The sequence below is a fragment of the Arabidopsis lyrata genome, assembly GCF_000004255.2.
Source record: "Arabidopsis lyrata subsp. lyrata unplaced genomic scaffold ARALYscaffold_2, whole genome shotgun sequence".
Lineage (NCBI taxonomy): Eukaryota > Viridiplantae > Streptophyta > Magnoliopsida > Brassicales > Brassicaceae > Arabidopsis > Arabidopsis lyrata.
The window spans coordinates 13,744,256-13,759,582 of record NW_003302554.1 but is presented as its reverse complement, the minus strand read 5'-3'; the positions used below and the strand labels follow the sequence as shown (position 1 = coordinate 13,759,582).

The 15,327-nt window shown below is 36.4% G+C and overlaps 4 protein-coding genes across 5 annotated transcripts; 3 read left to right on the top strand and 1 right to left on the bottom strand.

The window, feature by feature from the left end:
* The first annotated feature begins 62 nt into the window (after nt 1-62).
* Nucleotides 63-1,498, top strand: LOC9324783 (transmembrane emp24 domain-containing protein p24delta10). The gene is made up of 4 exons (XM_002888674.2): nt 63-370; nt 455-664; nt 948-1,024; nt 1,116-1,498. Exons 1-4 carry the CDS (start codon nt 158-160, stop codon nt 1,258-1,260), a joined length of 645 nt encoding a protein of 214 aa, XP_002888720.1. The 5' UTR covers nt 63-157; the 3' UTR covers nt 1,261-1,498.
* A 751-nt stretch (nt 1,499-2,249) lies between these two features.
* LOC9324782 (CSC1-like protein At1g69450) lies at nt 2,250-5,623 on the top strand. Of its 2 annotated transcripts, XM_002888673.2 has the most exons (10): nt 2,250-2,740; nt 2,841-2,996; nt 3,070-3,133; nt 3,263-3,472; nt 3,586-3,756; nt 3,869-4,167; nt 4,250-4,526; nt 4,600-4,875; nt 4,958-5,191; nt 5,288-5,623. In XM_002888673.2, exons 1-10 carry the CDS (start codon nt 2,463-2,465, stop codon nt 5,456-5,458), a joined length of 2,136 nt encoding a protein of 711 aa, XP_002888719.1. In that variant the 5' UTR covers nt 2,250-2,462; the 3' UTR covers nt 5,459-5,623. The 2 variants fall into 2 exon arrangements, with proteins under 2 accessions (XP_002888719.1, XP_020890850.1); XM_021035191.1 differs by lacking the exon at nt 2,250-2,740 and having other exon boundaries at nt 2,898-2,996; nt 3,363-3,472.
* A 1,868-nt stretch (nt 5,624-7,491) lies between these two features.
* Nucleotides 7,492-11,194, top strand: LOC9323301 (protein argonaute 7). Its single transcript, XM_021035382.1, has 3 exons — nt 7,492-8,029; nt 8,454-9,684; nt 9,768-11,194. The coding sequence occupies exons 1-3, from the start codon at nt 7,684-7,686 to the stop codon at nt 11,158-11,160; spliced, it is 2,970 nt and encodes a 989-aa protein (XP_020891041.1). The 5' UTR covers nt 7,492-7,683; the 3' UTR covers nt 11,161-11,194.
* Nucleotides 11,195-13,516: 2,322 nt separating this feature from the next.
* LOC9323300 lies at nt 13,517-15,321 on the bottom strand. The gene has a single exon (XM_002887190.2). The coding sequence runs from the start codon at nt 14,901-14,903 to the stop codon at nt 13,857-13,859; it is 1,047 nt and encodes a 348-aa protein (XP_002887236.1). The 5' UTR covers nt 14,904-15,321; the 3' UTR covers nt 13,517-13,856.
* Nucleotides 15,322-15,327: the final 6 nt, after the last annotated feature.

Sequence of the window (15,327 nt, the reverse complement as noted above, 5' to 3'; positions counted from 1 at the left end):
AGTTCGGTTTGTGTTCTGAATATGTGTGCTTAACCAATAAGACATATACACGTGTCAAAATCCCTTACATCGTCATCGAGCTTCGTCTACACAATCGAGGGAAGAAGCAAAAGGAAGACGAAGAGAGATTCGAACGAAATTCTCTGGATTCTTCAAAATGTTTCTCCAATCGCCAAAATTATGGAAGATGCTTCTAATTCTAGCGATTTGGTCACCAATTTCACACTCGCTTCACTTCGATCTACACTCAGGTCGCACAAAATGTATCGCCGAAGACATCAAAAGCAATTCCATGACTGTTGGTAAATACAACATCGATAATCCTCACGATGGTCAAGCTTTACCACAATCTCACAAAATCTCCGTCAAGGTACACAGATCTCTGCGAATTTTGACCTAATTTCTCGAATTTTGTTATTGTTCGATTATAGATCTGAAATTTCGTATATAAAAGGTGACTTCTAACTCCGGGAACAATTACCATCACGCGGAACAAGTTGATTCGGGACAATTCGCGTTCTCTGCTATAGAAGCAGGTGATTACATGGCTTGCTTCACTGCTGTTGATCATAAGCCTGAGGTTTCGTTGAGCATTGATTTTGAGTGGAAGACTGGTGTTCAATCTAAAAGCTGGGCTAATGTTGCTAAGAAGAGCCAAGTCGAAGTAAGTTAGATTATGAGAAGCTGATTCTGATTATATATGCATAGATAACGAAATTGTTGAAGCTAGTGTTAGGCTGGTTACAATGTTGATCCTCCATGTGTGTTCTTATGATAGTGAGTTCAATTTCTCTTCTCTTTGTGTAGATTATGAGAAGCTGATCTGATTATATACATAGATAACGTAATTTCTCAGCTTGAGGCTCGTAATAGCGAAATTGTTGAAGCTAGTGGCTGGTTACACTGTTGATCCTCCATGTGTGTTGTTGTTATGCATTTTGTGGCAGGTTATGGAATTTGAAGTAAAGAGTCTTCTTGATACCGTTAACTCGATTCATGAAGAGATGTATTATCTTAGAGATAGGTAAAAGTCTTTGTCTTTTCTTTCTTCATTGTTTGGTAATCAAGAAGATCCTGTTTAGTGTTTACATGACTTGATTTTGGTGTGGTCTCAGGGAAGAAGAAATGCAAGATCTGAACCGGTCCACTAACACGAAAATGGCATGGTTGAGTGTTCTCTCGTTTTTCGTCTGCATAGGAGTGGCAGGGATGCAGTTTTTGCACTTGAAGACGTTTTTCGAGAAGAAGAAGGTTATCTGAAACTCTACGCGGTTGGTTATGCTCTTTCTGTTTTCTTAGCCCAAACAAACAATCTTCTCTTCTTTTGGGTGTTGTACATTAGATCAATGGCTGCTACCATGTTCTCTAAGACTTAGGAATTTGGTTTGTGTTGCATCATTTGCTTTTTTCCAAGATAAGCTCAGTTTTTGTTTAGATTTGTTGGTCCTTAGGAAACTTTGATGGTTTAAAATCAAATAAACTGTGTTTGTCTAGTATATACAGCTTATCTCAATCAGAGCCAATTCTTGGACTCACTCTGATAATTATACATGTAAACATGCCATGTCATATTTTGGAATACAAGTGGAACCTTGGGCAAGATTGCTACGTTATGTTACATATCATTGTTTTAAAAAAAATCGTATTCAAATCCAACAGAACGAAGCAATATACAAACGTGTTAGAAAAAAAAAACAAGGCAAAACACTGAGATCCATGAAGGTTTTACATTTTATAATAGTGCTGCTTCCTTCATCGACCGGTGCTGAACTGCTGATAAACAGTTGACTTTCTGGTTTACAAAAAAAAAAAAAAAAAAAAACAGTTGACTTTCCAATATGTACAAAAATACCCTCACATAGTCCTACAAGCATTAAGATATCCCAAGCAAAGTGAGGGTAATTCGGGTAATATCAATAAACGAAAAATGGTAAGCGAGGGAAGAAGGCCTAATTATAAATCTGAATGAATTGATAATCTATTTTATAACGCGTGATATTCGTGTTATTGACCGTCAAAATTAAAAATTATCTGCTTTGTTATCAAATCTCTGCTCTTTGCTTTCACAATCAATCTCACTTTGAATTTTTTATTTCATTTTATGGGCAATCAATAATACGAATTCAGATTTATTGTAGTCTTGTCTGATTCGTGGTGCGTTTTGTTCCGATCACTGACGTTGAAGATTTCAAACACGTGTTTGAGATCTTTTGATTTCGCCGTCTCAAAAACACGCTCAGGTTTGATCAGTGTGAATTCAGATCTCTGTATTTGAATTCAGATCGTGTAGATAAACTGTTTAGTTTTTGATTGACTTCCATTGATGACGAAGCTCGTAGAGTTCCATTGAGTTTCCGATGAATTATTATTATCTTTGCGCTTCTGATTTGATGTATTTATGCAATTACAGAGCTGAGTTTTGTTACTGAGGTTTTGAAGTATTGAGATTGTACTCTTAAAAGATGCTTTTGTCTGCACTTCTTATGTCTGTTGGGATAAACTCTTGCCTATGTGTATTGTTCTTCATACTTTACTCTGTACTGAGGAAGCAGCCACGCAACTACGAGGTTTTTTTACCTCGTCGACTCGCAGATGGGACGTCTAAACGTAGACGTAACAAAGTGGCAAGGTATATACCTTCTGTTAAATGGATTTGGAAATCATGGAGGCCAACAGAAAAGGAACTGATGGAATCCTCTGGCTTGGATGGTGTTGTCTTTATGAGAATGATTACTTTCAGGTAAATTGGGACTATCTTAAGACTTGAGTTTCTACCTTTTCTTTGTTTAACAAATAACAACATATCATGCATCAATGGTGATTATTCTCTCATTCTGCAGTTTGAAAGTGTTCTTCTTTGCTGGGATCATCGGTGTTTTTGTTCTCTTGCCTGTGAACTGCTTTGGAGATCAACTTACAGTGATTGACTACGCTGACTGGTCTGCTAATTCTTTGGATCTTTTTTCTGTTGCAAACCTCAAAATCCGCTCACAATGGTAACCTCAAGCTTTTTTTGTTATTACTACTCTAACTCTACGAAATACTAAACATCTTATTGGTTTCTTCAAGGCTATGGGTTCACTTTGGAGCTATATATCTTGTGACTGCATTTGTCTGCTGTCTTCTTTACTTTGTAAGGGCATGTTTTCTGGTTACTGAAATTATTTTATCGAAATGAATATCTTAGTGATGACTCTTTAGAAGACTGTCACTAGTATTCTCACTCAGATATATTGTCACTAGTTTCGGCTTTCTTTGACAGGAATTTAGATATATTGCCTTGAAAAGGATTGAGCATTTCTATTCATCCAAACCTCAGCCAGAACAGTTTACCATTTTGGTTCGCAATATTCCCTCTACAGATGGAAGCAGTGTGAGCGACACTGTTGATAGGTTCTTTGGAGAAAACCATTTCTCTACTTACCTGTCTCATGTGGTTATCCATCGAACAAGTAAACTTCGGAGTGTCGTTGTAAGTACAGAAACAGCTATCTGCTTTCCATACGACGGTATATCTTTGTATGTGCATGCTATTGCGACCTATTACTCTTGGTTACCCTTCTTTTTCAATCCTGGCTCTTGCAGGATAAGGCTAAAAAGTTATATAAACAAGTGAAACATAAGAAGCCAGTTAAGAAGAAGCCAATGAGATTCTTCAGTCGCAGAGACACTCCTGAGGGTCACTATGAGAACGTGTTACAGGAAATGGAACAGAACATACGATTGGGGCAAGCTGAAGTTTCAGCACCTGGAAAAGTATGCCACAGATGGTTTAGCACCTGTTTATTATGTCTGGCTTGCAAATATATATAACCTGCGAACTGGATACTTTCGTCTCATTATTTGCATGTTTTCTCTCATCATGTAGGAAGTTCGAGCGGCTTTTGTATCATTCAAGTCTCGATATGGTGCTGCAACGGCACTCCACATGCCACAATCAATCAACCCCACTTACTGGCTCACAGAACCAGCACCAGAACCTCATGACGTCCACTGGCCTTTCTTCTCTGCATCATTTATGCAGAAATGGCTTGCTAAAATTCTGGTTGTATTCGCTTGTCTCCTCCTTACCATCTTGTTTCTTGTTCCAGTAGTACTTGTCCAAGGTCTCACCAACCTGCCTGCACTAGAATTTATGTTCCCGTTCTTGACATTAATTCTATCAATGTAAGTGAAGATTTTTCATTTCCATTACCTTTGAACAACACTTTAAGCTTATTGTTCTAAACGTTAGCAATCTCTGTTGCAGGAAAGTTGTAAGTCAAATAATAACTGGATACCTTCCAAGTCTTATACTTCAGACGTCTCTGAAAGTCGTACCTCCCATCATGGAGTTTCTCTCTTCTATCCAAGGGCACATTTGCCACAGCGATATACAAAAGAGTGCTTGTAACAAGGTGATCTGGTTCACAATATGGAATGTGTTTTTTGCAACTGTTTTCTCTGGATCAGCCTTCTACAAGCTTTCTGTAGTTCTCGATCCAAAGGAAATTCCGGTCAAGCTGGCTGTGGCTGTTCCGGCTCAGGTAAAAAAACTTCCCCCACCATTTCTTGGCACACACAATGGTCACGACTCAGAGTGGTTTACATGATTTGCAGGCTTCGTTTTTCATCGCTTATGTTGTGACAACAGGATGGACAGATACTCTGACTGAACTCTTCCGTGTAGTTCCCTTCATGGTTAGTTACATAAAAAGATCATTTGAACCGTCAGATGACAATGAATTTGTTGTCCCACCAATGCGGTACCACAGAGACACCCCTAGAGTTCTCTTCTTTGGGCTTCTTGGGATTACATACTTCTTCTTAGCTCCATTGATTCTTCCTTTCATCCTTCTCTACTTTTGCCTTGCATACATCATCTACCGAAACCAGGTACGTATGACACACATCTGATACTCCTTTTGATTTCCTCCTTGCACTAGACTAAGCACTCAATTTGCGTTTCGGGATGCAGTTTATGAACGTGTATGCTCCAAAGTTTGATACAGGCGGGATGTTTTGGCCAATGATACACTATACGATGATATTCTCTCTTGTACTCATGCACGCAATTGCGATCGGTCTATTTGCGCTAAAGAAGATGGAACTAGCTACATACTTGCTTGTCCCTCTTCCCGTTTGTACTCTTCTCTTCAACGAGTTCTGTCGTAAACGCTTCATGCCTATATTCACTGCTTATCCTGCTGAGGTACAAATCCCTCTCACACACACATACAGAGAAGCAAACCTGAAATCATTTCAAGATGTATGGTTTTAACTCTTTGTGTTTTTGTGGTGTCTTTAGGTGTTGACAAAGAGAGATAAGGAAGATCGAAATGATCCAAGAATGCCTGAGTTTTACAATAACTTGGTCAGTGCATACCAAGATCCTGCTCTGCTCCCACTTCGATTCTCAGGATCAGGAAGCAGAAATGATAGCCTCACTAGTCCTCTTCTCTCTTCGTCTGAGGTTTGATCCTCTCCAGTCTCCTATACAACTTTACCTGTCTCTTCCTCTGTACATGCATGTGCATATATATACCTCAAAAGTCATTAGAGATCTACATTGGAAACTCAATACCATCATTTATTTGTAAATCTTTATTTACTACAGAACCAGTCATTAGATAGATTACATCAATGAGTTGTTTTTTTTTTTTTTTTTTTTTTTTTTTTTTATCAATGAGTTGTTTATTCTTGTTTTCTGCTTTGATTTAAAAGGGGTAATCAAAGTGTTGAATATTTGATTAAATAACAATACTAAACGTTATACTTTTATCTAACCATTGCTCTTATAGACATTACTTGTTTGTTACAAGAATACGTTAAAACTAAATCATAACAAGAGTGATAATTTTTTTTTTTTTCGTTTAACATAATGTGAACGGAATGTTTATCATTTTACTTTCTCTGAAAAAAGAGACAAAAAATACAAATTGCAAAGAGAATGTATTTTCATGGAAATAGGTATCAAAAGATTTATCTCTGATGATATACGCCATCTTTATTCTTTTATCGAGCTCTAGTCCTAATCAGATATTGGTGAAATGGATATGACGGGTCATCTGATATTTATATTGGTTAGAACAACTTGATCTTTGTAACCAATATTAAATAAAAATTTCCGAAAACACATGAAAATGAAAATAGGAAATTATACATAGAGTAAATAATATGGTTTTAGCCTTTTAGGGTCCACGTTAATCATATTAACCGTCGCCATCACCACATTCCCGTAAATTAAAATTTTAAAACATGAAATATCGTCGGATTAACGGCTTTTCATCACTATATAATACTCCAAAATAAAAAAAAAAAAACAGGCAAAAACTATATTAATTATTAATTAAAGTTTAAGCTATTTGGATTAAAAGTAGAGAGCAATTTTAGCCAAAAACAATGGGGATATAGGGAACTTTTAGCTTTGACCAAATCTCTTTGGTCCCAGTAATCAAAATTTGGTGTTCCATTACATAAAGTAAACTCTTTGAATCTGACCATTTTTCACAAAGATATCGTTTATTGAATCTAAACAATTCCATGTCATACATCTATAATCTATTATTGAGCATCTTTAGCACTGCTTCAATTAATTCGGCTTCATAGCTTCACAATCTTAGGGAAATGATAAAAAGGCTAGGATTGAAATGATACCTAATATCGATGTTGATATGATGACTTAAGACCATTGTTCTTGTTCATCACCGCTAGATCTTTTTCATTTTTCACGAAATACAATTATTCAACGAGATATATTATAGTGGGACCTATAATTGTGGGAACCATTGGTATGGGTTTTGGTCACCATCAAAAATGAAAAAAAGCCAAAGGGCTCTTGAATTATTTTGCTTTCATGTAATACTATTGAATAGTTTCCAAAATAAACTACAAATAGTAAAGAATCATTAATCTAAGTTTGATAATGTTCCACATATTTTTTGTTGCTAGAATTTTGGTTCTGTAATATTGCAACATGTATAAAATTTCCTAAAACAAAATATTCAAAAAAATGGTGAAAGAGGCGAAAGTGTGTATTATTAATGAGGTACGAAGAATGGTCCCCATAATTCGATTTGATGAGTGTATTTTGGTCCATTTTGTAAAACATGTGTAACAACAACTTAGGGTTTGCGAAACCATATAAGACCTATCTAATCATTTACCTTTAACAAAAAAAAAAAAAAAATCATTTACGCCGTTGAAAAAACATATAAATGTCTAATATCATCGGTTAGACTCACACCAAACATTATCGGTAATCACTACTTTTAAAAATCATATTGCGTTTATATAATCAAGAACTATAACCTTTTTTTTCCAAGAACTATAGTTACTCGTAGCTTTTGTTAATATCCTCAACAAATCATTTACACTATTATAGTACTTGTTATTTTTATATAGGTCTATTTTTATCTTTCGACATTTGAGCTCTTTTTGTTGTTTTTGTTTTATTATTGCCAACAATTAGAGCGTATTTATGACAGCATAAATAACATCATTTCATTATTTGGGGGCAAATATAAAAAAAAAAAAAAAAACAGAGGGAAGGGACTTTGACCTTTCCCTGACCAAAAACCCAGACAATCCCTTTCTGCTTCTTTTATCTCTCTCTCTGATAAACCTACACTCTCTTCTTCTTCTCTCTTTCTTCTACTTTTCCAAAGCCAAAGGTCTTTCTCTCTTTTTTTCCTCTCAGCAGCCATGGAAGAAAAAACTCAGAGTCATCATCATCATCACAGTTCCAACAAAAACAACCCCAATTCCAAATCAAGAACACCTCTTCTCCACAAGCCTTGTCATCATCACCATGTTCAAACCAATCCTCCTCCTTTTCTTTTGCACCCTTCTTCTCACCAAAACCTCAATCTTGTTGCCTCAAATCTTCCTTCTAGCTACTACTACTATTACTACTGCTACTTCTACTCTCAATTTCACAACTCTCTTCCTCCTCCTCCTCCTCTTCTTCCTCTTCCTCCTCCTCCTTTACTTCCTCTTCCTCCTCCTCACTCAATGACCCGTTTCCACAAATCTCTCCCTGTTTCTCAAGGTGACTAAACTATCTTTTTTTTTTTTGTTCTTGGTTTATTCTTTGCATGTTTTGTTTTTTCTTGGCCTAAAGGTTTAGGATCCTCACCTATGTCAAGATTTGTTTATTTTTCTTGGACGAGGTTTTCAAGGCTATCTCTTTCTCGCTCTTGTTTTGGTGTGCTTTCCCACACAAACTCTAGTATTGTGTAAATTGTCTAAATGGTCCTCCTTCTCTGTAGTCTGTACAATATTCACTTTACTTTAAATGTTCTCTTTCTTTAATGTGTTAATGTCTGAAAACAAACTCTCTGTCTCCTTTAATACTGTCTCTATTGGTACTGATTTACTTGCATCTTTTTGTGTTTCAATCCAAAATAATTAAAGTCTAATTTGACTTTGACTCACCCATTTTTTGCTTCTTCCACCATTATCTGTCACAACAGTTGTGGAGAGAAAGCAGCAACAACAGCAGAAGAAGAAGATACAAGTTTCTAACAACAAAGCGAGTGGGTCCATAGCAATAGAAGAAGCAGCATTAGTGGTTGCTAAAAGACCTGACTTTGGTGGTCAAGAAGGTTCTGTCATTTATCTCCTCGCCAACCATTTTCTTGTCAAGTTTGATTCTTCACAGAGGATTTACCATTACAACGTTGAGATCTCTCCTCAGCCTTCAAAGGAAATTGCTCGGATGATCAAACAGAAGCTTGTGGAGACCGATGTGAATAGTTTCTCCGGTGTTGTTCCGGCTTTTGATGGTAGGCAAAACATTTATAGTCCTGTGGAGTTTCAGGGCGATAGGCTTGAGTTCTTTGTTAATCTCTCTATCCCATCTTGCAAGGGTGTAATGAATTACGGTGACTTGCGAGAGAAGCAACCTCAGAAGAAGATTGATAAACTGTTTAGGGTTAACATGAGGCTTGTGTCTAAGTTTGATGGTAAGGAACAGAGAAAGGAAGGAGAAGATTGGGCTCCTCTGCCTCCAGAATACATTCATGCTCTTGATGTTATCTTGAGGGAGAATCCAATGGAGAAGTGTACGTCGATTGGAAGATCGTTTTACTCGAGTTCTATGGGTGGTTCCAAGGAGATTGGAGGAGGAGCTGTTGGACTCAGAGGGTTTTTCCAGAGTCTTAGGCAGACTCAACAAGGTTTAGCACTTAACATGGATCTCTCAATCACAGCTTTCCATGAAAGCATTGGAGTAATAGCTTACTTGCAGAAGCGGCTCGAGTTTCTCAAGGACCTTTCTAGGAACAAAGATACAGAATTGAATCTAGAGGAAAAGAGAGAAGTGGAGAAAGCACTTAAGAACATAAGAATCTTTGTTTGCCATAGAGAAACAGTTCAAAGGTATCGGGTTTACGGGTTAACAGAGGAGATTACCGATAATATATGGTTTCCGGATAGAGATGGGAAGAACTTAAGGCTTATGAGCTACTTTAAAGATCATTATGGTTATGAGATTCAGTATAAGAACTTACCGTGTCTGCAAATCAGTAGGGCAAGACCTTGCTACCTTCCTATGGAACTATGTATGATCTGTGAAGGTCAAAAGTTTCTTGGGAAGCTTTCGGATGATCAAGCTGCAAAGATCATGAAAATGGGCTGCCAAAAACCAAATGAAAGGAAAGCTATTATTGATAAGGTTATGACAGGATTGGTCGGTCCGTCGAGGTAATTCAAATAATATGAGTTTCTATATTCGAGTACTAAAACATCGAACAGGTTTTTAATCTTTCGTTTCCTCGGTTTGACAGCGGAAACCAAACAAGAGAATTCAACCTCGAGGTTTCAAGAGAAATGACATTGCTGAAAGGAAGAATACTTCAGCCTCCAAAGCTTAAACTTGACCGGCCAAGGAACCTTAAAGAAAGTAGAGCTTTTAAAGGAACCCGGATCGAGAGATGGGCTTTGATGAGTATTGGAGGCAGCTCGGATCAGAAATCTACAATTTCCAAGTTCATAAACGAGCTCACTCAAAAGTGTGAGCATTTGGGAGTCTTCTTAAGCAAGAACACATTAAGCAGCACTTTCTTTGAACCATCACACATACTCAACAACATTTCGCTTCTCGAATCGAAACTGAAGGAGATTCAAAGAGCGGCGTCCAACAATCTCCAGCTGATTATCTGTGTAATGGAGAAAAAACATAAAGGGTACGGAGATCTTAAGCGAATAGCAGAGACAAGAATTGGTGTTGTGACGCAATGCTGCTTATACCCTAACATCACTAAGCTCAGTTCTCAGTTCGTTTCAAACTTAGCTCTCAAGATAAACGCCAAGATCGGCGGATCCATGACCGAGCTCTACAACTCAATACCTTCTCACATCCCAAGACTACTTAGACCCGATGAGCCGGTTATCTTCATGGGAGCTGATGTAACGCATCCTCATCCATTCGATGACTGTAGCCCTTCAGTAGCGGCTGTGGTCGGGAGCATAAACTGGCCAGAAGCTAACAGATACGTCTCGAGAATGAGATCTCAGACTCATAGGCAAGAGATCATTCAAGATCTTGACTTGATGGTCAAGGAACTTCTTGACGATTTCTACAAAGCGGTAAACAAGCTTCCGAATCGAATCATATTCTTCAGAGACGGTGTGAGCGAGACACAGTTCAAGAAAATCCTCCAAGAAGAGCTTCAATCCATCAAAATCGCTTGCTCTAAGTTCCAGGATTACAATCCAAGCATCACATTCGCCGTGGTCCAGAAAAGACACCACACAAGGCTGTTCCGGTGCAATCCAGACAATGAGAACATCCCTCCTGGCACAGTGGTTGATACAGTGATAACTCATCCGAAAGAGTTTGATTTCTATCTCTGTAGCCACTTAGGAGTAAAAGGCACGAGCAGGCCAACGCATTACCACATCCTATGGGACGAGAACGAGTTTACTTCAGACGAATTGCAGAGACTTGTGTATAACTTGTGTTACACTTTCGTGAGGTGCACGAAACCTATTTCGATTGTACCACCGGCTTATTATGCACACCTTGCTGCGTACAGAGGAAGGCTCTACATCGAGAGATCATCTGAATCTAATGGAGGATCCATGAATCCTTCTTCTGTCTCTCGAGTTGGTCCTCCAAAGACGATTCCTCTCCCTAAATTAAGTGATAATGTCAAGAATCTCATGTTTTACTGCTGATTCTTTAATAGTATAAAAGAATTGCTCTTGATAATGTTGTCTTTCAAAGTTCTTAATTTAAGTTCCTTGAGATAGAAGTCAACTTTAAAACAAAGAATCATCTAATATCATATAAATTATGTTTAATTTTGTATATATTCATCACATTATTTGTGAATTATCATAATACCAAAGCCACCATCAATTATTGAACCTAGAGTTCTTTTCATTTTCTTTCTATAAATCATAGTATGTCTTAAAGTAAAAGTTTTTTTTGTTGTTTTGTTTGTTTCTTCAGAATGCGTGAAGTTGATGTTAATCATTTGTGTTTCTACTAGGTTCACAACCACAAAACATTATGAATATCATCAGCTTTTTGTTTTATTTTCTTGTAACATTTCAATAATTTGGAAAGAGGAACATATCATCAACAATCAAAACTCCAACTATAGTAATTCAATCACATTTCAATATCACATCAAAGCCAAACTTTCAACCAAAACACTCGAAAACTAAAGAGTAGTTGATTACTTGTAGGGACTCCAAAGTTTCCAAATGTTAAATTCAAATTGTCATGATTTGAGAAAAAAAAGAGAGAAAAGAGAGAAAAGAGAGAAAAGGGGAAAAATTGAATAGTTTGCAACTTGGAAGAAAGTGTAGTTAATGAATTCTGCAGAGTGTTGCAGTTCACACACGAACCATTACATGTATACTATATGAATTTATTTATTTATTTTAAAAGATTTGAGTATAATAACGACGACACAGAGGACAAAAGACAGAATGAATGATTTGTTTAAATAACAATGAAAAAGAAAAAAGAGGAGAGAACAAAAAGAGGAGTCTGTGTTTTTGTGAGTTGTCAAAATATGAAAAGAGAAAGAAATAAAAAGAATATGAATTTGTGAAGTAATCTTTTGGTTTTCTTTTCATCTTTTCCAGTTCTCGGGAACCCAAATTCTCCAGAGAAGTGAGACAACCTGTACCAAAATTCTTTCTCTTTAAATAAAAAAAACCATTTTTGGTATTTATATATTGAAATTTATATATCTATAAACTATAGTACTCCCTATGTTTCCCTTAAATTTGATGTTTTAGGTTTTACACATAAATTAAAAAAAAGTAAATTTTATATTATTTAATTATTTATTTATTTGTTTAATAATTTTAGTTTCACTTCTCTCTTCTTCCTATTGGTTACAATTACAAAACATCAAACTTTGTGGAACAAGAAAAAATCCCAAAACATCAAACTATTAGGAACAGAAGCTAATTATATTTGCCTTTCAATATCTTTAAAGTAATTTTGCCAAAGTTAAGTTAAAAAAATTATGCTATGTTCCAATTGATTAGAAGTTATATGACCAATCTCGAATGAACTGTTTATGTGTTGTCAAATTGGTGTCTTTGTCTGTGCAGGGTTCGTTGACAAACGTCGATCTGTGTTATTATAACCATTTTGGATGCATTTGAACAGTTGATAACAAGGCTATAGCAGTATATACGGTAGCTTTTAGCCTCCATCAGTCCAACGTATTTAAATATTTTTACCTATATCTTCTCCATTTTCTAGGGTGTTTTATTATATGCGAAATAGGATCAAATACATTATATATTTTTTTTTTAAAATTTCCATATATTTGAAAACTATATTATATGTATGGATGACCAATGTGGTTAATAGTACAAACTAAAATGTTGTTTTTAAGTTTTCTTTTTCTTCGATTCTTCCTTCTTTTTTTTTACTTGCTTGAATCACTAAACTGTAAATTAATTTAATCCCGCAATTTTTATTAAAACAAAGCTGGAATTCGTTTTGTATATGTCATGGTCTAAACTTTTTAAATGAAAATTTTTATTGAATGTTTAATGAAATATACTTTAAAGTGACATGTTATCGATTTGCATTTGTTAAAATTCTTATATACTCTAGAAGACAAAAAAAGAAGTCTCATTAGTTTTGGAGATTCATAAAAACCAAGAAATAAGTAAGAAAATATTGGAGCCACATATAAAATATAGATTGATACTTTTTTTTGTGGCAGAGAAACAGAATCATTGCTTGCATGTCGTCAGTAAAAATATCCCATCAAACTAGATGATTATATTCAATCCCATCATGGTCTATGTCCAATACTTCACATTTGAGCCCAACGTTCAAAGAGGCCTAAGAGTGTTAGTCCAATGGGCCAATGGGCTGCAGATTATGCATTTTCTGTTATATTATAATTTTTTTTTAATAACATCTGGATTTGTATTGCGAGAATGACATGAAATAGAACAAAAGACACCTAAACATGCTTCAACTCTGAAAATAAACAAGAAATACAAGACAACACAATCCTTAACAGTGGTTAAAAGCCAAACACATGAGAACTATCTCATAAACTCAGTCCACTTATAAACATTTTCAAAGATTGTTCAACACACAAAACATATAACACCTTGCAGAGAAATGAACATTTTTCTATTGATTATTGACAAAATAAGACCAAAATACCAATGAACATGGGCCGTCACGACATGTGACAATCACAAAATGTAAAGAAAAAAAACTAAAAAAAGACGAAGCAGAAAGCCCATAAAAGAATGCTCAACTAAAAAATCTCCTTTCATATACATGACCTCTCAAATTAACTTCTGATCCAACTAACTCTTTTGATACTCTCCTTTGCATTATCTTAGATCCTCTAAGTTCTGAAACTTGAAGACAACTCTTAAAGCAGAGACAAATCTTGGGACACAATCTCTCCAGAAGCTTCCAAAGCTTCAACAGCTTCCATGCTATAAGACCGGCAACTAAAATAGAACACTGCACTCATCATTGTATCAATAAGCACTACAAATGAATACATCACCACAAGTAGTGGACCTTCCCATAACCTCGAAGACCCGTCTCCATAACTCAAACTCTTCACTCTATGCTCAAACAATCCTTCCACAAACGTTAATCCTATTGTTGATCCTAGAAATATCAATAAACCAACTTGAGTCTGCCCTTTGATCAAATCACTCGCTCTAACCAACGCTTGAGGCCCCGAAACATCTTCAAGAATCGAGATCACGATCGTGGTGTTGCAGATAATGATAGCATTTGCAAACACTACTGAGAACACCAAACCAACTAAGATAGCTCCATAAGCATTGAAATCAGGAGAGAATCCAAGAACATAAAAGGAGCTACAAACCGCGACAAGAAACACGCAGAAGGAAGTGAGACAAACAACAATCACCGTACAAATCCACAAGTAAGTGATCACAAGACGTTTCCATAGTCTCTGCATTATCACCAAGAACTTAGTTATCACAACTTTTTTCCTCGAATAAGTGCAATCCACAGAGTAAACCACAGCAGCTCTAGACAAGAGTGACAAAGTGATGAACAAAGGGAAACACATTGCAGAAGAAACAGCTGTCTCAGAGAATTTCTGACAAGAGTTTCTCACAAAAGGCAACAAAGGAAGACCACTGGATTTCGAAACTAAGAGAAGCCTCACTGTGAGTGAATTAACAACTGATTGATCAACTAAAAGGTTCGGTAACAGAATTGCGGAAACAGGACAGATCAAAAGAAGAGCGATTAACATGAAAGCACCAAGATTATACCGGAGAATTCGAACAGTTTCTCTCAAGATCTCAAGAGCATTCATCGAATGAAACTGATGATCAGAGGATGATGATGATGATGATGATGATTCTATCTCAAATTTCCGAAATTTTGATCCTCCTTGGTTCATCATCCCAGATAAACCCATTTCCATCATTGCTCTGTTTTCCAACGAAAAGGGTTCAGCTAAATACCATCAAATCGATGCAAAGTTTGGATTTTTCTGTTGTTTGAAGCAAACCCAGATAATGGGATTAGCTTTTCGTAATGATGAAGAGAGATTAGAGGGTTTGTTAGCGGCGCGTTTAAAGCATGAAAAGGCGTCACGAAAGCAATGACAAAATTTTGGAGAGCGTGAAGAAACAGAAATCACGCAGAAAGGGCTTGCAGATATCAACCGGGTCGACTGGAGAAAGGTGACGGTGATGAAATAGCGTGAGATTCGGTGTTAGTATCGGATCCGGGTCCGGGTTTGGGTTTAAGTTTGGGTCCGGGTCATAGCAGAATCAAGAAGGAAAGACGCGTAGATGAGAAAAGAGATGTTGCCATTTGGCGCAATGCTTTTTTTCTTTTATATTTTT